The sequence below is a fragment of the Larimichthys crocea genome, chromosome VI (genome assembly GCF_000972845.2).
Source record: "Larimichthys crocea isolate SSNF chromosome VI, L_crocea_2.0, whole genome shotgun sequence".
NCBI classification, from domain to species: domain Eukaryota; kingdom Metazoa; phylum Chordata; class Actinopteri; family Sciaenidae; genus Larimichthys; species Larimichthys crocea.
The window spans coordinates 4552859-4574926 of NC_040016.1; the positions used below are offsets into that span (position 1 = coordinate 4552859).

Here is a 22068-nt window from a genome sequence, read left to right on the forward strand (position 1 = left end):
GGCATACAATTTAAGTGCTTGACATCTCTTTTAACCGATCAGATCTTTAACTGTCTGTTCGTATTATGTTAAAACTCTGAAATGCATTATAGATTACACGATAGCATACATACTGTAACTTTAAAAGAAGAAAAAAAAATGTGGGGGGGGAAGTATTGGCATTCATCATTATTATATTATTAATATGATAAATGCATAGCATCTACATTGTTTCAAAATGTCTTTGCGTTTCAAGTAATAAGGGTAATAAAAATCTTGAATAAAGTGTACTGTGTTTATTTCATCCACATTTATTGATTTTCAATTAAATAGTATTTGTGTAACAATTTGAAATTATATTTAAAACAGTTACTAATACAAAAAAAACTAACAAATCTTTCTTATACATGTCCAAGTATTAAAGTGGATTAAATGAGGCCTAAATGGTCTTAACACTGCAGAGTTTTCCAGCCCGGTTCACGTCTTCACTTGACTCTTTGTTTCTTATTGGCTCCCTGATTCCACTGCTGCATTGCTCCTGTAGACTTGCGCTGAACCTTGCTTTCTCGTTCTTCTTTTCTCTCACACGTGTTGGGCACCTTCCTCTTCGAAGGTGAACTGCTCGTCAGCCAGCTCATCATCATCTTCCCGCTGGCTGTGGGTTTGGGCTCCTAGGGGTCAGATTTGTCAGCTTTAACATCTCTACTTGCCTGACAACTCACACCATATGACAAAAAAAAGTGAAATACCACAGTACCAATCTGATACCTTTTTGCTGTTAAGGTCCACTGGCTGAAGGCACTCTGGTGAGTTGTTGCGTGTGTTGTTTACTATTGAAGAGACGGGATGAAAAGTCAAAATGTCTTTAGACTTCAGTAGTTTCAAGGCGTCCAAAGACTTGACTTGCCCAAAATCAAGCCATCTTCTCACTTCTTCCTCTCCGTCTAGAATAGCTGGCATCCTAAAACACAACCGCACAGTAATTTAAGATTTTACACAGACACAAATGGAAAAGTTTTAGCCATTAGCTATCCTTACCTATCATGAATGCTTTGCAGGTTAGGGGAAGCATTCACAGTGATTACACTGTAACTGTAAAGGGGTTCTCCACCATCTGGAGGTGTCCAGCAGTCAAACAGACCAGCCATAGTCAGCAACTTCCACCCAGTCCAGTCACCTGCTGCTTCTCCTCTCTGTCAAACACGCATCAAAGAGGCTCATGAGTACAGTGTATTTTAAATAGTAAACATAGAAGGTTTTATGAAAAAAAAGTACTCCTTAACCTGGTCCTGACATCAAACCTGAAGTGAGTTTGTACGTAGCAGAATATTTTGAATGTTTAAGAACCACCTGGTGGACACATGCACATTTTTGCTCAGGCTCCTCGCTCACAGGATATTCGCAGTGGTAATTTCCGCCACAGCTGCATTCTCTAGATACTTCTGTTCAGGATCAAAGCACAGGTTCATGGTGCTATAGAAAACTCAATACACACCTCCTTAAAGTCAGAGGAGGCCTCCTCTGCAGGGCACGCTGTCTCTGAATTCTTTTTCTTGCGAGCTGGTGTTGTGGGTTCATCCTGATTGAGGTTTGTTTTCTCCTGACTGGATCCCTGAGTCTGAGGGAAGTATATGAAGAAAGGCTGCTTGCCTTTCTCCTGCTTCTTCCACTCATAAAAACCATCAGCCAGTACGACGCAGCGCTGTCCTTTCTTCAGGGGGTCCTTTGGGGAGGAAGACAAAAGTGATTAAACACTCCTAAGACACAAAATGAGAAAGATAAAATAAGTGTATAAGTGTATAGGTACCTTGTAAGATTTCTTCTCCAGTATATTCTCACTGCGGCAGTTGCTGGTGCTGTATCGCATCTTGCTCGGGTCATCCTCCTTGAACCAGGAAGGTACCAGACCCCAACGCATGGAGGCCAGCACACGCTTGTCCACAGGAGCATCCTGCAAATGTGAAAACACATGAGCACCTACACTGAATGCTGTAACCCTGCAACAATACTACTGAGGGTAAAATAAGTGTTTGTGTCAGTCTGTTCAGCTCATAGGTTGTGGTGTACACACAAAACTGTACAGATACAGCATTCCTTACCTTATCAAAGTGCCTCTGGGACAGCAGGACGGGACTCATGGACTGGGGGTTCTTGTTGTAAGAGGGTCGGTATTTATCCGCATCTCCATCCCTCCAGCGGGGCTGTCTACGCCGCCCTCCTCGGTTTCTGTAGGAGCAGGCTCGGCTCACCTCGTCAGGAGCGAGAGTACACGCAGTCCTTCCACACATTTTACAACTAAGACGAGAGAAAGAGGTTAAACACGGGTTAAGCCGAGAAACGTCACGACAACAACTTCTAGTGTTGGCAGCGTGTTAGCTTAAGTTCACGTTACGAAACAAAACGTATTTTTACTGGCTGTAAACGATGATACTGCTCGGCCTACCTGGTTTCTCGAGTGTTAGGATATAGCTGTGCGTGTAGCTTATCGTTGCATTTCGTATATGTACGTATTGTGTGTGTGTGTGTGTGTGTGTGAGCGGGGATTGATTTTGTCCGGGCAAAGCGGCAGCGAGCGCACGTGACACCTGACGTACACGCCCCTCCCCCTGGAGCCAAGATGGCGGCTGAACAGGGAAATATTCAAAACACAAACATTTAAGTGCTGTAGGTGTGATTCTTTCTTTTTATATTTTTTGCAAGAAAATAAGGCCAAATAAAAAAATGTTTCATAAAAAACAAACAAAAATAATATATTCAAATATTCCACATTAATTAATTATGGTACCGCTACTTTCACTAGTGTATGAAAGATTAATTACTCATTTAACTCAAGTCCTGTAATGCCATAATTAAGAAGCTAAAAGAGGAAACATCTTATAATGTATTGTATATATTAACTTTAGGGCAATCTCTGATGGTTAGTCGAGTTTTTCTCACGCACATAATAAATAAACTGAATCGTCGTGTGTTGGAAATGTATGAAATTGTATCAATACGTCAAAATAACACATTTAAAGATTTAACTTTTAAAGCACTATCCGGTTCGTGCTAGCACTGGTTGCCATGGCAGCAGTAAACAGGTCGGGAGTCGGGAGCACCGTGTGTTCCTCCGGTGAAACTCAACCGGCACCGGAGCTCACACAGACAGGTAAGAGGAACACACACCCTGTCATCTCTGGGTCAAGCTTTATGAGTTTACTGTAACATATGAATATACCAGTAGAGGAGACTGTGTTTTGTGGTGTCCTCCTGCTCTGACAGAAGGTTTTAAAAAGATACAATGAGAAGCTGGTGGTTTTAGAGGGTAAGTGGTGCTAGTTATAGTTTTAGAAAAAGTTACACAGATTTTGTTTGTGGCTTATGTGATCTCTATAAAAAAAAACTATTTACTTGAACATTTTTGTTGCTGGGGTGTGTGTCCAGTTTTGGGACTCACAACAGGTTCAACAGGTAACTGAAGGAAGGAGTATCACACACTGTCTGGGGTGTAAGGTACAAACCTGACAGGTGTAGCCAAGCTGTCTCCTTCACAGCAATTTGACCCACTTTATAGTCCACTGCACTTGAAGAGACTGCAATTAGCCAGAGATGTGTAACACCCGCAATTGTTTACATTTTTAATCATTGTGTATGTCCACATTATTTATGAAACATTTGTGCACACTGTGTGACTGTTGACTGCGTCCTCTGCAGCAGCTCAGAAGAATGAGAGCTGATGGTTGTGTGGAGGGGTCCAGACAGTCTGTCCCACTGGACCAGGACGGACACCAGGCTGGTGATAAGTGCCCAGACAGTGGTGAGAGACAGAAAGCAACACAGGATACAACGTGCCTGTCTGAACATCCTGGGGACCAGACAAATAATACTAAATTAGGTCGGTATATATTCTTTAGGTGTCAAAGCATGGTCCATGCAAGATTGGAACCATCTATTCCCAAACTGGAAATTGGACAGTTCTTGCATCACTAACATGACAGCTATTGTCCACTGTGACACGATGAGAAACACATCAACTTATCTCTCAGTTGTCAATAAATTAGCTTTAATAGGTTGTAACTGCCGAGGGACTGAAACGTGAAAGGTCTCTACCGTGTCACTTCACACCTCCAGAGGATTTGACCTTTGCATTCATAGAGTCGGCTTATAGATCACGAATGCTGAATTAATCATTAGGTCACGCTTTAGGACAGGTGGTCAAATGTTTGATCTCCAAGGCCATGTATTAAAGTTGCATGACTTTGCTCTTTTTGGCTCTGAGCCGTAGATGTCAAGCCTTAAGCTTTAGTTACATTGTCTTTGGCTATGTCATGGTATACCTACCGTGGATACTTATTACATCTATGTGATCTGGCTTATGTTTTGTGCATTTAGGTGTATATCTTATTTATCAGCCAATTTGTGGACATTTTTAACAGACCTGTTACGGCTTGTTGCACATTGCAAGAAAATTCTATTCCCCACACTTTATGGATGTGAGGTGGCCCTTTGTACTGATGTAAGATGTATGACAGATTGCTCCTGATGTCACTGTCACTGCAGCAGAAACAGAAAGCCTCTGTAAAGATCAGAAGGTCTCCCCTGTGGTCCAGGAATACAATCAAGATGAAGGCAAAAGCCCACAAGCATGTAGGTATACCCTGCAAGTTGACAATCGCAACATTAACCCTTAACAGCAGCAGTTTGTAAGTATATGTGTGTGTGTGTTTATGTCAGCTACACCTCCTGAGGGCAAAGTTCGTCGCAGTTTTGTCAACCTACCTGTTATTAACCCAGAGAGACTGAAGACAGCAAAAGCAATTGTGGCCAAAGCTGTCAAGGTGGGTTACATGACTGGACATATTCAAAACCTGTTTCCACGGTTACATTAATTTCTGACTGTTCCAAGAAGTCGTCCATCATCCTGCATCTCATGTCTGTCCCTTCAGATGCATAGGGTATTCTCTGTCCAGGGACCTTACCCTGTCATCAGATCAGCATTGAAGGCCAGGGGCTGGGTTGAGCAGCGTATACACCGCCCAAAGCACCATCGCCGGCGTCACAGCGATGAGGGCAGAGCCAGCTCTAATGATGCTGGTGACAGCGATGATGATGACAACGATGATGATGATGGTGAGCTGGATGCAAATGTGACTTTCAAATATTATTTTAATATTATTGCTGTCTGCCATGATTTATTAACATTGCTCCTTCTTCTTAGAAACCTCAGACAATGCTGAAAAAGAAGAGGAACCAGATGGACTATACGATCTCATGGTAGGGTTTAAGGTTGTGTGTTAACATCAGGCATAATGGTCTTAAGGTTCGTGAAACTCACGAGGTCCTAGATTCAGCTCTCATCCTTCCCACTTTCTTTCTTTTACAGTCTCGCCTTGTACGGAATGAAATGGTTTATTTCTATTGGACAAACCGCAGAGACACCATCAACACCAACAGCTTGCAAAAAGAACAGATTATTAATCATTTCGCGAAAGCAGGCAGCTTCACCACCAAGGTACATTATTATACTTTTATTTCCCACAATAACAGTGGTTCCTGTCACCAATATTTGTCTATTGTTTATCAGGTGGGGTTGTGTGTGAACCTGAGGAACCTGCACTGGTTTGATTCAGCTGACCCAGACACCTTCTTCCCCCGCTGTTACAGACTAGCAGCACGGGATGAGAAGCATGCTTTCATAGGTCAGCTCTGACATTAAAGCCCATTAAACTAGATATTATTATCTTTCTAATGTATTTCCATTAGTCCAATATTCTCCTACTTTCACTCACGGAGCAACCTTATAAAACATACCCCTTTGCCTCCATCCTTTTTGTAGAGGACTACAGGAGGACAGCCTGCATCAGTCTTTTGAAGTACATTGTGGAGAGGGAGCAGGGTGTTCAGAGAGAGGGAACAAGCCGCAACATTCAGGGTATGAACATCTCTCACGTGATGTGCGCTTACTCAGTGTGGCTAGATAAAGAGACACATTACTTTTCTGCTCTGCCATCAGGTCAGAGGAAAAAACAAAGCAAACGGCGATCTAGACCAGTGGTCCTTTCCCAAATGATTGACAGCGCACTCAAAGTATGCCAGGACTACCTCGAAAGTCTACAGCATAGTGACATAGACATAAGCCCAGAGACACCGCAAATAGTTACAGAGAAGGAGTGGACAGAGTTCATTGACAGTTACTACCTTGTTGTTCAGTGAGTACAGTGTGCGCATATGCGAGTTAGACTGGCATACCAAAGTGCTCTTTAGTATCACACTACACTCCCTGCTTCCCTCTGTTTCCTCATTCAGTGGCGAAGTAGAGATCAAGATCAGTGATCAGATGGTGACCTGCTGTGAAGCTATGCTGCAGAGGCTGAGGGAGGTCAGTCCACAACTGGACATAGACGGCATACATAACATCTGGATCATCAAACCTGGAGCTAAGTCTAGGGGCAGAGGTGAGAAATCAGACACTCTAAATTAGACAGTCTACATACTATCTGCCAAAGTGCTGGCTGACTTGCTACACCTGACTTCTAGGTATCAAGTGTGCCAAGCGTCTGGATCAGATCCTCAAGCTAGTGAATGGTGAACCAAACCTAATCAGGGAAAGCAAGTGGGTGGTGCAAAAGTACCTGGAGCGCCCTTTGCTCATCCACGGCACCAAATTTGACGTGCGGCAGTGGTTCCTGGTGACTGACTGGAACCCTCTGACTGTGTGGTTCTATAAAAAGTGCTACTTGCGCTTTTCTACACAGCCTTACTCCCTACACACACTGGACAGGTAAGACAGTGACACTGATAAAGGCATGGCGGGAAAAATTAAAGACAGAAGCAGATGTGAAACCAGATGAACGTTAAATGAAAAAGGGGAAGTGAGAGAAAGATATGTAACAAATGATTATGTGTGTCATGTTTGGTGGGAGATTTGATTTTGTGTCAATGCATAGCATAGAAACAGCTGCTATCCTCTGGGTATATTCAAATCTCTCTATATTTGCTGTCCTTAACATTAGCAACATTCAAATCAACCCCAGAACTTCAAACTGCCTCTAAAACACCTGCCCACAAGATTGCTTCTACCTCCACCAACATTGCATGGATCATAAGTAACAAATGATTAATTAAATAATTACTTTAAATGCTAAATTAAATAGTCTTTATAAGCACTTTACCTACTAAACATCTATACTTTTGTACAGTTCATTTCTTAGAAACTGGTAGAACTATAGAAATAATGCTAACCAGTTCTTAGAAACTGGTAGAACTATAGAAATAATGCTAACCAGATTGTTCACACTTCTGAATTTGAAATCAGATTTTTGTCTTTTAATGTCTGTTACTAAATGTGTTTTGGTCTTATCACATGGTAAATATTATTATAGCCAAAGAGAAGATAGTTTGAAAGGAAACTGGGAGTAGAAGTAGTGACAGGCTTGTCTCAGTATGTCACATGTCCATTCCCTATCACCCATTTCCTCTCACTTGTATTTTTTCCCATCTTTTCAGCTCTGTCCACCTGTGCAATAACTCTATCCAGAAGCACCTGACACCCTCCCAACAACGCCACCAAGGTATCCCAGCAGACAACATGTGGTCGGATGACCAGTTCAAGACCTTTCTGTCCAGCCAGGGCCGGGAAGCTCAGTGGCAGACTGTGGTAGCCCCGGGGATGAAGAAGGCTGTAATCCACGCATTACAGACAACACAGGATCTGATGGACTCACGCAAAAACACATTTGAGCTCTACGGTGCTGACTTCATGTTAGGTAGGATCTATTTTTAATTTATTTTCATTTACATATTTTTATGTACCTTCATTCATTAACACATCATATATATATATCCGTATTATACATATTTCCGGTTGTTTCTTAGGTCGTGACCTGCGTCCATGGCTGATTGAAATCAATGCTAGTCCAACTATGGCACCCTCCACCACTGTGACAGCCCGCCTCTGTACTGCTGTGCAGGAAGACACATTACGAGTTGTCCTGGACCGGAGAGTAGACCGCACTGCAAACATTGGAGACTTTCAGCTCATATATAGGCAGGTAAGAATTTTCCTTCCTCTTCGGGTATATTTAAGTGACTTAAATTGTGAGGATGATATACTGTACTCCAGATGTCACTTTTGGTCTCTAGGCAGCAGTAGAAGTGCCACAGTATTTAGGAGTCCACCTACTTGTTGAGGGCTTCAAGATCAAATGTCCAAACTCACTTCCTCCACTGAGGTCCGCCAACCATTCAGCACTCAAACACCGGGGTGCCCTCAAGGAGAAGGAACTTCAGCCTAAGATGTTGAAGAATGCAGAGTCCGATCACAAAAACGTCAGCAGTGGGATTCTGCCATCTCTTCTCGTTCCTCCTGACCCACCTGTGCCCATCCCTGTTGAAACCTTCACACCTCACCTGCCAATGAATGTGAGGTCCATCCACTTGCCCTTTAGTACCCAGTCTAACTCCGCATTTTTGTGTAGGAGGAGACCAGATGCATCAAAAGTCTACACAGAGAAGGTCCAAACTCGTATGATAGAGAATCACCAAAATCCTCTGGAGATTACATCTATAAAACAATCCAGACCAGCAGCTACCAGCACCATGAGTGCCTAGAAAACTATCACACTAGTGTTTGTTGACCAAATCTTTTTTTGTCCCATTCATAATAAAGTCAGACTTGAATAGATTTACATGTCTTGTTTTTCAGTCACTACACACTATATATATATATATATATTATATATTATAATACTATATTATATATATATTTATAATATATATCTATATATATATATATATATATATATATATATTCTATATATACATATATATATATTTTATTTTGGACATTCCAGAAAACAGGTTGTTTTTCTATGTCAGAATGTTCACAGCAAAGTGTGTGGATTGTCTGGACTAACGGGGGAGCTGTTTCAAGAATGTTGCTGTTGAATGTCTTAAATGCCATTTTTCAAAATGCCATCCATTGTGCTGTGGATGTAGGAAAATAAAAACAAAACAAACTGCATGGCTTGATACCATGCTGTAATTGAGTGGACTAATCCTTTTGTTACAGCAAATTAGTTGAGGCACCCATGATGCTGAACACGTGATTTTGACAACTTGAGCTAAGACAAAAAAGGTAATAATAAAAGTGTCATTTTGATACAGCAGTACTCTACTTTTCTACAGTCTAGTACTCAAACATTATATGGTAAATCATCAAGATCATGTCAGGTTTCTCTGTCGTCTGCTGTGGAATTCATCTTAACTGTGACATGGAAAAGAGTCAGCCACATCTAGCAATTAGTGAGTTGTGTGTTTAATTCAAAACAGCGTCACACAAAACATCTTGTTTTTAGTGTTAATAGTAGAGAGGATTATTGAAAAGGTGTAAACATTAGAGACATGAGGAAACCCCAAAATGTTTATATGTGTTCATTGTGATTTGTAGGGGCCATATTACACAGGGACGAACAATAAGGGAAGGTTTATCTGCAAATGAATTTGCACTGACAAAATGGCTGTGCTCATTTTTGTCTATAATATAACAGGAAGGACAGAAATGTAGATGTCAGAGCATAGGGTAACAGTGTGTCATGATGAATTTGGATAAAATTATAACATTCCCAAAAGTTTAAAAACACAGAATGTCACTTTATCACACAAGAAGGCTAATAGGCTTAGAACAGTAGGGTTAACTCAGGTGTTTCCAGTGATACTAATTATGGTTCAGCTCCAATCAGTGTGCTGCTGTGGTGCAAGTTGTTTCACTGGAAAGTCTCTTCTACCATAAATTAAATGGAATTGTGATTAGTATTGTTGTGGAGAAATTGCTGAAGTCAAAGGTCAATGGTCAGGTCAGGAATTCAGAAAGTGTTTAGGAGCCTTTGATGTCTTATGGTGTATTATTTATTGACAAGGAGAATTAGAGACACTTTCAAAGTACATCCGAAGTGTCTCACATTCTGCCGGACTCGTGATGGTGGATAAACTTTTAAAACCCAAAGATCACATCCCAAATGCTATATGCCCAGAATTAGTCAAAGAGAATGTCTTTACTCATGGAGGTGTTATTGTCAACACATTCTAGTCTGGAGACACAGATATGTGTTTGTGCAGATTGGAACATCAATGGCAAGCTATCTTTTATGACTAGGAAAGCAGCAACAGTGTTGAGATATGGTGGCACCTAGTCTAAAACGACAATTAATACTGCCGAGGACCTCAAGGCCCACACGTGACCTTGTGTAACATAAGGATAGAAAATTCCATAAGTATCATTGGAAACCCCTGTGCTGACCCTACTAATTCATGTTAAGTGGCTGCTGTGAAAACGGTCTATTGACTGAACCAGACAACACTGAACTACAAAGGTCAACGCGCAAATGCAGGAAAGAAGAAGTCAAGTCTTTGACAGCGAGAGCAGCCACATAAACACCAGCAGATGGCGCTCACAGTGAAGAGGAAGCAGATGAAGAGGAAGCAGCGACACACGAGCTCAGACTTCCGCTCCTCCACCTTCTGTAACCGTGCTGAGAAATGGCGGCGTCCGTGTGTCGAGTCGGGAGCACTGTGGGTCGAGCCCTCGCCAAGAACCGCAACGTAAGTACACATTCAAAGACGAAACCCTGTTGTTTTTTGTAATATGAAATGTGTCCGCGGGATATGAGTGCTGCTGTCGCCCTGTCCTGTCGCTGGCAGTAAAGAGGACAGCCCGCCTCGGAGATGAACTTGCCAACAGGCTCCCTGCTAACCGGGTTAGCATTAGTTAGCTCGCAGTGAATGCAAGGTCACCTGCTAAATGAAGTGGTGTGTGTTGAAACACCCTCTCGGTGTGTAACGTCCACTCTGTGTGCGTGATATTCAGATCGGCTGGCCACTGTTTCAGTCGTCTTTGTTCATGCACAAGGTCAGCAGCTGTCATGTTTGTCACTCGTGTCCTCACTTGCCCCTACACTGCGGCTAGCAGCGTTAGCACGGAGACTTTTGAAAGACAGCGACAATCCTGTGCTGTACCGATCACAGTCAACACGTCTGTCTGTCTGTTGGATACCCACGTTATATACCATGTCGACCAGTAATGCAAAAACTGCGCAGATGGTAGATTATGTGAGGAACAGTACTGAGCCACGTCTACTTTATATTTAGCTGTGTTTACAATAGTGCATAATTTCACAATGTGATCTTCTGTGTGACTGTAATAAACTTATTGAAAGTGCCATCTGAAAATACTTCCAGTAGGACGTCCTATAACTTCACAGTGCAATGTGATGGATATGATAAAACAGACAATGTTAGATGTTCATAAATTAATATGACTGATATATACTGATACTGTCTTGTGTCTGTTTTTAGTCATTGCATTGGTGGTGGCTGTGGTATCAATGTCAGCTGTCAGCCTTAAGTGTAACTGTTGTCCTATGCCAAAGATTTCCCCTTTTGCTTTGCATGTGAATGGATCAGCATGACAACACTGTTTAAGTCCAAACAGCGGACCTCAGTCGGACTCCTGTGACCAGTTTACTGCATCCAGCTTAACTCTGCTCCTTCGCTCTGGTCTCAGTGAAACAACAGAGAGCACATACCTCAGATCAAGGGTGTGCAGTGCTTTTTTAAAATGTGGATTTTTCACCCCGGATCACATATCTTACATAGTGATGAACAATTAGGGCATGCATGTGCCATTTTATGAGCAGTTCAATACATGCAGTAGAAAAGTAGCTAAACTTTTCAATTCAGTTTGATTGCAGTTCACCTCAAATGCACAATGATTATCCATGCATCTCATCTCACATTTGATTTGGTTTCACTGTAGAGTGCAGGTATCACAGTTTTTGTGAAGTGTGCCACAGAGTGGGCGATTCTCTTTTTTTCTCTCAGTCCTGGCTGATTAGCTGCTGTGTATTCTTCATGGTTGCAGATGTCAGTTCGTGTCAGAATGCCCAATGTGGTTTTACAGTCTGTCCAGTTAAATTGTTCCCGGTCTGCTTTCAAAATACTGGGTGCATTTTTTTTTTTGATAACTTGCTGCTGTTCTCTCTTCTCCCTCCACCATATCTCCACATGATTTTAATGACTTTTCAAATCAAATTTTATTTGTATAGTCCAAAGTCACAAAGTACATTTGCCTCAGAGGGCTTTACAATCTGTACAGGGAGTGATACCCTTTGTCCTTAGACCCAATGTTCGAGTGAGGGGAAAAAACCACAAAAAACCCTTTTAACAGGGAAAAAGGTGGAAGAAATCTCAGGAAGAGCCACAGAGGAGGGATCCCTCTCCCAGGACGGACAGACGTGCAATAGATGTCTTGTGTACAGAACAAATCAATACAAAACATATTGTACAATGACTTTTTGTGTCTTTATCCCTTCTAGCCAATCCTGCTGTCTCTGCGGCGTGGACAGGCCTCAGTCAGCTATGCCCAGAGCCTGGTGGGAGCCCCTGAAACTCGCCTTACTGCCCTGGACAATGGTTTGAGGGTTGCATCTGAGGAGACCGGACATGGCACATGCACTGTAAGAACACAGTAATATGGGGTCTACTTTACAACCATGTGAGAGGAGGTTATAGCACTTTATAGACATTTCACTGTCAATGAATGTTGCATGATAAATGAAAGTTCTAGTTTAACATTCTTCACATATCTCTTTCCTGTTACAGGTTGGGCTGTGGATCAGTGCTGGTAGTCGTTATGAGAATGAGAAGAACAATGGAGCAGGCTTCTTCCTGGAGCACATGGCTTTCAAGGTAGGTTCATAACCTTGAAGGTACCCTGTGGAGTTTGCCTGCAAACAAATAATAGGCTTGTTATTCTCACTTAGTATAACACATTGTGTGCAGAGTTTCCGCCAGTGACCCACAAGCCTAAGCATCAGGAAATTATTATTTTAATAATGTATTTTTAAGATGTTTTTTTTAAACTGCGGCTCAGCTGGAAAATAAAATGGTCGTTAAAACATCAGCACACCACAGGAAAACAGCAGGTCTGAGATCAGTGTTCTTTACCCTGATCGTGCGAAGACCGATGTTGATCACTTGATACTTCCAACGACCTCAAGCTAAGGTAGCTAGCCAACAGGCAGTAACACAGATACTGTAAGTAAGTCATTGAGTCATCAGGTGAAATCTTAAATGGATGGTCAAAAAGAGACCAGATAGTTGAGAGCAGCCCATTGAAGCCATCAAGTGGAGGAGGTTAGTTAGTTACTTATTGATACGATCAAAACCAACAACCGGATGACATCGGTGCCAACTAGGTGTGTTCACTGCTTTACCTGGTCTGTGCTTAAGTACCTGCCATGCTTTACGTATTGTCTGTGTCACACATGCAACGTGTAAATATGAAATATAAGTATTACTCACTGCAATGCAGTGTAACAACTTTTCTGAGGGGAACCCTGTCGTGTATATTGTTGTGGACTACAAAAACATGTTGAATGAATTTTCTTTTCTCTTGCTGATTTTTCGTCTGTTTAAAATCTACCTTGCTAATGTTTACTAGCTCGGGCAGCTTCGACCTCACCTATGGTGGTGGAAAGGTTGGTGAAATGTGATTTTTGTAGGCGTGTTTATGCAGTTCTAAAAAGTTAACAAACTGGTTGAACAGTGTCCCCTTTAAGCTTTGCCCACTTGAGGTTGTTAATGTCTTGAGTGGCCATTATTGAGGGGTAGACTATGGTCCTCTCTGAAAACCTGGGTCAGGGGGTCTTACCCCTGCCTCTGGACCTGTCGGGAGGAACAAGACCTGAGATGCACAGCAGTTGCAAAAAACTGTCTTGTTAATGTTTCCGAGCTAGTACACGTCCATGTGTGCCCTCGTGCACCTTCATAGGACAAATAAAATGAGAACTTAAAAAAAAAAAATTTATGTCTACCTGTTGGACAAACAATGGCATGTTACAGTTCCTTGCATTCACATTTCTTCTCATCCTCCAGGGAACCAAGAACCACCCTCAGACAGCCCTGGAGCAGCAGGTGGAGTCTATGGGTGCTCACTTGAGCGCCTACACCTCCAGGGAGCACACTGCATACTACATGAAGACCCTGGCCAAAGACCTGCCTAAAGGTGAGATGCTAAGATGACAAGCAGTGAAATAAACTGATTATCCTCTAGTTTTAATAACAGTCTGATTTATTGTGGTTAGAAAATCTGTTTTTCATGTTAAAGGCATTCAGAATAAACAAATAAATGTATGATGGGGAAACCTAATTAATTGGCATTATACTGTCAGGTCAGCAGCTAGATAATCAATTGTTTTCACAGTGTGCGCATATCATTCCTTAGTTGTGAATAGTCATTGTGTGTTTTCTCAGCTGTGGAGCTGCTGTCAGAGGTGGTGCAGAGCTGCTCACTGAACGAGGCAGAGATTGAGCAGCAGAGGGCTGTGGTACTGCGTGAACTTGCGGAAGTCGAAACTAACCTCCAGGATGTTTGCTTGGACCTGCTGCATACCACAGCCTTCCAGGGCACACCTCTGGGACAGAGTGTGCTGGGACCCTCTGACAATGCCAGGTAGGAGGAACTGCATGCTCACACACAAAGTTACAAACTCAGAATTGCTTTCATCAAGTGCTCCGTGAAAACGGAGCAGTGTTGTAATAATGGCTTCAAAAGCATCATTGAATCATAATGTTCAGGATGTCTCTTCCATATTATATTAATTTCCAACCATTTTGTAAGCCATCCATCAATATTCTTTTCAATTCTTCCAGGACTCTGACCCGCCAGAACCTAGTGGATTACGTCAACAGCCACTACAAAGCCCCTCGCATGGTGCTGGCTGCTGCTGGAGGTGTGAACCACGAGGAGCTGGTCAGTTTGGCCAAATCTCACTTTAGCGGAGTGTCCTTTGAGTATGAGGGAGATGCCGTCCCTCTGTTGTCACCTTGCAGATTTACAGGCAGTGAGGTGAGACATGAGAAGTATTTTGTGGACTTTAATGCATACTCTTTTTTTAATGCATTATCAACACAACACAAGTTGGAGAAATACACAGAATGTGACTTTAATGCAGCAATTATGTATTTATTCCAAGCTAATTGACTTTTCTTTAAGATTGATGCATTTGATATGATTTTCACTGTCATACCAAATAGTTTTGTTGATCTGTTCCGTTCCTGCCTCTCCTCAGGTTCGTATGCGCGATGATGACCTTCCTCTGGCACATGTTGCCATCGCCGTGGAGGGAGCCAGTGCTGCCAGCCCGGATATCGTGCCACTCATGGTGGCCAACTCCATCATCGGCAGCTTCGACCTCACCTATGGTGGTGGAAAGGTTGGTGAAATGTGATTTTTGTAGGCGTGTTTATGCAGTTCTAAAAAGTTAACAAACTGGTTGAGCAGTGTCCCCTTTAAGCTTTGCCCACTTGAGGTTGTTAATGTCTTGAGTGGCCATTATTGAGGGGTAGACTATGGTCCTCTCTAAAAACCTGGGTCAGGGGGTCTTACCCCTGCCTCTGGACCTGTCGGGAGGAACAAGACCTGAGATGCACAGCAGTTGCTAAAAACTGTGTCTAGTCTTGGAGTGCCCATCCCTAGATAGATTCATACATTTTTCTTTTCACTGTTGTTGCGTTATGATCACATACTGAGAGCAAGTCAAGCTAATGCCGCTGATACTTGAACCTACTACATTTAGGGTGCTAGTGTGATTGTAATCCATTCCCTCCTCCCAACTGTAGAACCTGAGCAGCCGCCTGGCTCGCCTGGCAGTGGAGGAGAAACTGTGTCACAGCTTCCAGGCCTTCCACTCCTCCTACAGCGACACCGGCCTGCTGGGCATTCACTTTGTGGCTGATAAGCATTACATTGACGACATGATGCACTGGTCCCAGAATGCCTGGTCAGTAATGACTCCAGGACACACACACAAACAACAGATCCTAATACATGTATTATGTATTGTTAAATGTAAGACAATTCACATATTTTGACTTTGTGCTCCCTGCAGGATGAACCTGTGTACCACAGTGACAGAGAGTGATGTCGCTAGAGGCAAGAACGCTCTGAAGGCCAGCCTGGTTGGACAGCTCAATGGTGTGTAACATCTTGCAACATCATGCATTCCCACAAACACACATTCATACTCCTCCGAATCATTAAGTCAATACATCTGTTTGTGTTTTAGGAACAACACCAATTTGTGACGACATCGGCAGACACATCCTGAACTACGGGCGGCGTATTCCTCTGGCAGAGTGGGACGCTCGGATCGATGTGAGTTGACGCTCTGAACTAGTTCGCAAAACAATTGAGTAAAGCATTGCTAGGTCTGAAGTCTGTCTCCAGGATGAGAGTTCTCTGACGTCTCTTCCTTTCCATCTTTTTCAGGCCGTGACCCCCAAGGTGCTGCGTGACGTCTGCTCCAAATATATCTACGATAAGTGTCCTGCTGTGGCAGCTGTTGGTAAGTTCTTTATTGTTGTAGTCCTTTTGCAGCACCTTCAGGAGCCGGAGCCACGCTGTAATAACTGTCTCTAATCTGTTTCTCTTGCGTCTCTCCACTAGGCCCCGTCGAGCAGCTACCCGACTACAACAGGATGAGGAGTGCCATGTACTGGCTGAGGTTTTAAGACAAGTTGTTGTGTTGCTCCGAGTGTCCCATGTTTGCTCCTCCTCCTCACCTCCACTCTCTACCGTTCATCCCTTCGAGAGAGAACACCTGAGGATTGTCCACACGTTGGTTTGACAGCACAGGCCACCGTCCATCCTCTCTCTTCTCCCTGTCTATCCATCTCTTATCCTGCCCACTGATACTCTTAGATAGTTATTAGGGGTGCAGCAAGTCTGCACATTGTAAGTGTTGAAATTCTACATCAATACCTCTTGAATGTACTACACAGGTCCTCATCACCTGGTACTGTTTTGGAGATGGGAGGGGATAGAGGTGGACTTAAATAGTAAATAATCATCTACTGAACAAAGTACAGCCAGTACTGAAAATAACCAGTTTGGAGCAAGCGTATATTTATGATTTCTGTAAGATTTGTTTCTGTCCTCTATTGTACATAACAGAAGCGCTCATTCCGACAAAATAAAAATACTATAAAACATTGGACCAGTGTGGTTTTGTCTCCTTCATATGTAAAGCTGGTCATTGCTTCATTTGGGAAAGGTTTGTTAATATACAGCACAAGCAAACTCTTTAATAAACAAAATAAAATCAGTGTAACCATAATGTGATTTCATAATTGGTCACATTACACAATGAAAGCATCTGAAATGTAGAGTTTGAAAATACTGAGAAAACACGTGAGGATGACATGAAAAATATTTGTAAGCCCCCAAACGTTAAAAGCACATTTTGAAGACACTGCCTCCTATGGTTATTGCCAGCACTGAAAGCCATGACACTTTTCTCTAAAACTAGACTACTGTACAATACAGAGAGAACAAGAAGAGTCAACATATTAACAAGCACAGCTGTCATCCCTGTATCTTAGTTTTTCTTCTGAAAGCATGTGTTTTCATATACCAACATATCTAAGGTTTGAGTTGAAAGTTAAGGTTGTGGGTTGTCTTGCATTTTGCCACTGAAGAATAATCTTTGTTTTGTCATTTTGTAGTCTACTTACTACCAATAATTATTGCAAACTTTATATGTGTGAAACAATCAGATCAATGTCACTCATTGAAGTAACTGATGAGATACTATTATTGGATCAAGAACCTACGTCAGTAGGTTACTTAACCTGCTGTGATGTACTATATGTGTTTATATATGTTGTATCCTGAAACATAGAGATGGCATCATCTCAGATTAATGTGTAGTCCTGCATCATGCTGTATCTGTGACAGTAATGCTACTGGTATACGACCCAGGACATCTGTTTGCGCTGGATGACATTTGTTTGACCCGTGTTTGTTTATCGGTGGTTAACTGAGACGGCTCATGATCCTGAGGGCCCAACTATTGTAATCAGGCTGTGCTTGTAATATCTATATCATTAGTCAGATGAGGATAAGTCCCTTGATGGCCTGGGCTGGAGGTGACTCAGGAAACGATGTGGGCTTTGTCTTGTTCAGCCTCCCTCCTGGGCCTGATAGCCTCTTCCTCCTTGTTCTCTAGAGGACTTTGTATGTGACTGCTCTTCTGTCTAACCTCACAACACCCATGTTCTGTAAATAGAAAGATTTATGTGGTCATTACATTATGTTCCCTAAAATACAACAATGTCGTGTCCAGTATTGTTATTTAATTTTTTAATGTTATACCTGGTAAATATTTTAAGATGCCACATGAGGAGACCATGCACCTACTGTAGCAGCAATGGCACAAAACTAAAAGAGCTCATACTGATTATTGAATCTTCAACCAGGACTTTCGTTTCAAAATTGGAACTACAAGGACAAATTTTGTAAATTTTATTCTACTTCAATTATCAAGAAACATAAATCCCATTTTAAAAAGATACAATCGCCTCACTAAACTCTAATAGATGATCCACATTTAGTGGCCGTTTCTTCCGACTAATTGTAGAACTGTTGAACTGAATCACTGTCAAGTAATGTAGAAGAATTTGGGCCTGTGCTTTCATGTAGAACTGCCTCTTTTTTGGACTTTGTGACGTAGGCTGCTTGTTTTAGGTTCTAGAGATTTGTCTGTAGTCCTGTCTGTAGAGTTCATTTTCTATTTTAATGTTCTTTTTTTTTTTTAACATGCTAGTTTGGTAGACCCCTATGTCCACTCACTTTTTTAAACAGTGGAGTCAAAATCCTGTATTTACAAAAGAGGTCAGTGCATTTTTGGATGACCCTCACACAGTATGGATGCTTGAACCTGACAGCTTATGCACTTATTAAATAAATCTGAATGTTTATGACTGTCTTTGTTGGTCTAACCACTGTCCTTAACATATCGTATAACTCAAAATGAAAAGAGATGATGAGTTTCAGTTGTTCTATGCTGCAAACTTGGACAACTATCCAATTCATTATGGGCAAACTATTGTGATTGCCATCATGTTATTTTTAGAACGTGAAAGACGGCAATGAATGTAGAGGAAATGAGATGAAATGAGGGGAGGTGATGGGGTGTGGGGATGTGAAAGATAAACAGGGGAAGGGGCAGTGTCACAGCGGGCACAGACGTGGATGAAGACGTGGACGAGCAGGCACAAGTCCAGTTGAGCATCCGACTGCGTGCCGCACAGGTCGCTCCTACAGTAACTCAAGAAGAAGCAGCAGCAGCAGCTGGGAGACAGAAGATAACAGTTTGACGGGATCTCCGAGGAACAAAGACAACAGAGAATTACCAAATCCCGGCTTCAGACCAGAGGAAGGAGACTTGCCTTTTGGTAAAGTTATTAACTTTTCACACACAGTAAGTATTGATTGGGATTATGACACTTGCTTACCCTGATTTATCTGTGCATGTGTTAGAAAATATTTAATGATTCAACAAAATATTGGAATTTTGTAATTCTCTACACTTCTTTTTTAATTTAATTTTAATCTTTAATTTACAATCCCACAGTGAACAGATCATCTATATAAATTATCATGAAAAATCATGATTTCATCTTACTTGGATGTTATTAGATTTATGTACAAAGTGAATTTCATCATACTGTTGCAGTATATCAGTATTCCTGTAAAGCCTGTTTTGCATCACTAGCTTCACTTTATGATTGAAGTGTGATAGGAATAAAGTAAAAGGTGACTATTTTCAGATGGTTTCTTTTGTTACATCATTTGCAAAGAAGAAAATTCCTCATGCATGCCACGACGGAGAGAACCTTGCAGTCTCACAATTGTGTAATTTTGAGCCACTGCCTGATCTCTTTTTCTTCTCTTTCTGCAGACAGAGTCCTGACCATGAGGGGTGTGCGTGTCTGTTTCTGCTTGGCTCTGCTGCTGCCTTGGTGTGTCCAGAGCCAGAGGAGCAGTCCAGCTCTTGCCAAACTTGATGAAGACACAGAGAGGGATGTGCTGGCTGTTGACATCCTGAACCACAGTGGTGTGTTGAACTCATTGCTCCGATCAGAGCATCACACTGTGCTCCGGCGAGCACGAGCCCCGCGTCCAGCCTCGCAGGTGCCAAAGAGAGCCCAGCAGGGGTCCCGCTTTAACCTGTCCCTCGATGTTCCCACCAGTATCCTCAGTGTCCTCATAGATCTGGCCAAAAACCAGGACATGAGAACCAAGGCAGCAGCCAACGCAGAACTGATGGCACGAATAGGCAAGAGGAAATAAGAAGCATGGCCCCTGGGAGCTGTTGCAGGCTCGATGGACAAAATCTCACCTCACAGAGGAGTTAGCTTCTTACATTGTGGCACCTGGTTAGAAACAATGTTAGTTAGGTGAAAACAGTCATTGCGGTCAGTATCTGTCCTTTAGAGCTTAGATCTGCTTTACTTTTATATTAAATGATTATGTTTCCTCATTCTACACCCAAACCACTCCATGGACTGAAGTAATTAGTAGGATGTAAAACATTAACAATGCAAAACAAAGTCAAACAATGTAAGATGAAGCTGGTCTTTTGTCTCAAAGATTATTCACCCATGGGTCAGGAACTGTGATCAAGTTCTCAGATCTGTTTCTTGTGTTTGCATGCATAATCTTGAATTCAAAGAAAAGGTTGTTCAATTAAAACCAATGTGATACTCATATTTTTTTCCCATCATGTCTAATTCATTTCACTCTGTATTGATATCAGGCACGCTTAGTATAATTACAAGCATCAGCAACCCATAAAGCACAAATGAATGGGTCTGAGTCAAAAGAGCCTGCGTCACCCACAGCTAGGCCTGATATGCGATAACGGCACAAAGACGTGGACAGGATATTGACCCCTGAAAGAAGAACAGACCCTTTCTATAGACCTTTGTTCACAAATACTTGATACATTTGGCAAACAAGTCGCAGCTATTTTAAGTCTGAGGCACTATCTGCTAGACTATAATATCTGTGGCATGATTCATCTGCGCTCTGTCAGTGAGCACGAAATGTGAAGCAACAGAGTGAAATAAACTGCTCATCTGATTTACATTTGAGTTTCTTCTGTTCTTGTATCACTTTGAGTCGTGGTTCTATAAGAGTTAAAGCCAATGTGTTGCAAATATTACAGGACATTTATATAAGATGACGATGCAGCTACACTGCATGTAGTAAGACCACGATGAAGTCACTACTGGGCATCACTGAAACTCTCTCACAAATATACAATTCATCCAGCAATTATACAGAAATTAGCATTTGATTGTTGGCCCTGCTGGCGTTAAGGAGGATGGGGCTGTTTATATGGCCATGAGAATATTGTAACAATAATCTATTTAAAGAGGCCTAAATAGGTTTTCTCAGGCTTCTGTTACAGTCTTTATCACAAGCAATGAACCATAAAGCACACTAGCACTTCTTCTTTTTCTAGAGCAGCTTTGTTTCCCACAGGATGGCTGTGCAGTCTGAAGAGAAGAGAAGAGAAGAGAGGAAATGTACATGAGTGTTTTTAATTTAAAAACAGAATAAAACTATCATTCATCACCGTAAGGCAGTTATCAAATTGGACATTTAGCTGGAGGCTGCTTTGTTTTATGTAATGGGCACAGTCCTCTGAGAAACCACAATCTGTATTTAGCCTTTTCCGTTTGGGTTTAAAGTAGTTTCACAGATTAGCCCTGACAAGTTTCCAATGGCACATTACATATACATTTCCTCAAGTACTGTACATTTTATACTACTACTTTGTACTTCATATATATCATGCACTACATTTATCTGACAAACATAGTATTTAGTACTATATACAGAGATATAGTTTCCAGGTACCAACATGCTAGTGAATAAATAATAGGCTGTAAAAAACACACACACACACTTAGCCTAACTTTTGTAGACTTATGTACTGAATGCTATCTATTATTATATAAAGTATGTCCAGCGGATTGAAATGGACTTCAACAGGTGACAGGTGTTTTCTACCTGCTGGACTCTAAACTAAAGCATTTCGCCAGTTGTCCACATGATGTCCTCATAGTTTCTTTTTTTTTTTACTATATTAACTTACAGTTAATAGGCATAATAGACAATATCGTCAAATATATCCTTTATGCACACCTCTTCAGTAGGTAGCCTTTTGTTTATAGAGCAAGCATCCATGCGGAGGTGGAGAA

The 22068-nt window shown here is 41.9% G+C and overlaps 3 protein-coding genes and 2 non-coding genes across 10 annotated transcripts; 4 read left to right on the forward strand and 1 right to left on the reverse strand.

Annotated features, from left to right (window-relative positions):
* Window positions 1–25: 25 nt before the first annotated feature.
* On the reverse strand, window positions 26–2532 carry hmces (5-hydroxymethylcytosine binding, ES cell specific). Its single transcript, XM_019255832.2, has 7 exons — window positions 2423–2532; window positions 2079–2274; window positions 1787–1930; window positions 1475–1702; window positions 1018–1172; window positions 748–940; window positions 26–650 (listed from the first exon to the last, which is right to left on the reverse strand). Exons 2-7 carry the CDS (start codon window positions 2265–2267, stop codon window positions 465–467), a joined length of 1095 nt encoding a protein of 364 aa, XP_019111377.2. The 5' UTR covers window positions 2268–2274; window positions 2423–2532; the 3' UTR covers window positions 26–464.
* Window positions 2533–3001: 469 nt separating this feature from the next.
* Window positions 3002–8641, forward strand: LOC104933014 (tubulin monoglycylase TTLL3). Of its 6 annotated transcripts, none has more exons than XM_019255821.2 (15): window positions 3002–3127; window positions 3673–3853; window positions 4519–4605; window positions 4693–4796; window positions 4905–5088; window positions 5177–5232; window positions 5342–5470; window positions 5543–5657; window positions 5795–5890; window positions 5972–6167; window positions 6265–6413; window positions 6496–6739; window positions 7465–7724; window positions 7834–8009; window positions 8101–8641. In XM_019255821.2, exons 2-15 carry the CDS (start codon window positions 3685–3687, stop codon window positions 8566–8568), a joined length of 2433 nt encoding a protein of 810 aa, XP_019111366.1. In that variant the 5' UTR covers window positions 3002–3127; window positions 3673–3684; the 3' UTR covers window positions 8569–8641. The 6 variants fall into 6 exon arrangements, with proteins under 6 accessions (XP_019111366.1, XP_019111368.1, XP_027135036.1 ...); XM_019255823.2 differs by having other exon boundaries at window positions 3012–3127; window positions 4522–4605; XM_027279235.1 differs by having other exon boundaries at window positions 3012–3127; window positions 3673–3775.
* Window positions 8642–10420: 1779 nt separating this feature from the next.
* On the forward strand, window positions 10421–17010 carry uqcrc1 (ubiquinol-cytochrome c reductase core protein 1). The gene is made up of 12 exons (XM_010748367.3): window positions 10421–10557; window positions 12330–12470; window positions 12616–12702; window positions 13891–14020; window positions 14269–14467; window positions 14668–14863; window positions 15087–15230; window positions 15637–15797; window positions 15906–15991; window positions 16083–16171; window positions 16286–16361; window positions 16463–17010. Exons 1-12 carry the CDS (start codon window positions 10495–10497, stop codon window positions 16525–16527), a joined length of 1437 nt encoding a protein of 478 aa, XP_010746669.1. The 5' UTR covers window positions 10421–10494; the 3' UTR covers window positions 16528–17010.
* LOC113745946 (small nucleolar RNA SNORA26) lies at window positions 13577–13698 on the forward strand. Its single transcript, XR_003462528.1, has one exon. It is a non-coding gene; the product is annotated as a small nucleolar RNA SNORA26 (small nucleolar RNA).
* Window positions 15314–15435, forward strand: LOC113745945 (small nucleolar RNA SNORA26). The gene has a single exon (XR_003462527.1). It is a non-coding gene; the product is annotated as a small nucleolar RNA SNORA26 (small nucleolar RNA).
* Window positions 17011–22068: the final 5058 nt, after the last annotated feature.

Bases quoted from the DNA above. Each gene is read 5' to 3' on its own strand.
- uqcrc1 (XM_010748367.3), top strand. From the start codon at position 10,495: ATGGCGGCGTCCGTGTGTCGAGTCGGGAGCACTGTGGGTCGAGCCCTC. The intron at 12,471-12,615 runs GTAAGAACACAG...TTCCTGTTACAG, and splicing joins CCGGACATGGCACATGCACT to GTTGGGCTGTGGATCAGTGC. The intron at 14,468-14,667 runs GTAGGAGGAACT...CAATTCTTCCAG, and splicing joins GGACCCTCTGACAATGCCAG to GACTCTGACCCGCCAGAACC.
- hmces (XM_019255832.2), bottom strand. From the start codon at position 2,267: ATGTGTGGAAGGACTGCGTGTACTCTCGCTCCTGACGAGGTGAGCCGA. The intron at 941-1,017 runs GTAAGGATAGCT...GTTGTGTTTTAG, and splicing joins CTGCAAAGCATTCATGATAG to GATGCCAGCTATTCTAGACG. The intron at 651-747 runs GTATCAGATTGG...TCTGACCCCTAG, and splicing joins TGGACCTTAACAGCAAAAAG to GAGCCCAAACCCACAGCCAG.
- LOC104933014 (XM_019255821.2), top strand. From the start codon at position 3,685: ATGAGAGCTGATGGTTGTGTGGAGGGGTCCAGACAGTCTGTCCCACTG. The intron at 4,797-4,904 runs GTGGGTTACATG...CTGTCCCTTCAG, and splicing joins TTGTGGCCAAAGCTGTCAAG to ATGCATAGGGTATTCTCTGT. The intron at 6,740-7,464 runs GTAAGACAGTGA...CCATCTTTTCAG, and splicing joins TCCCTACACACACTGGACAG to CTCTGTCCACCTGTGCAATA.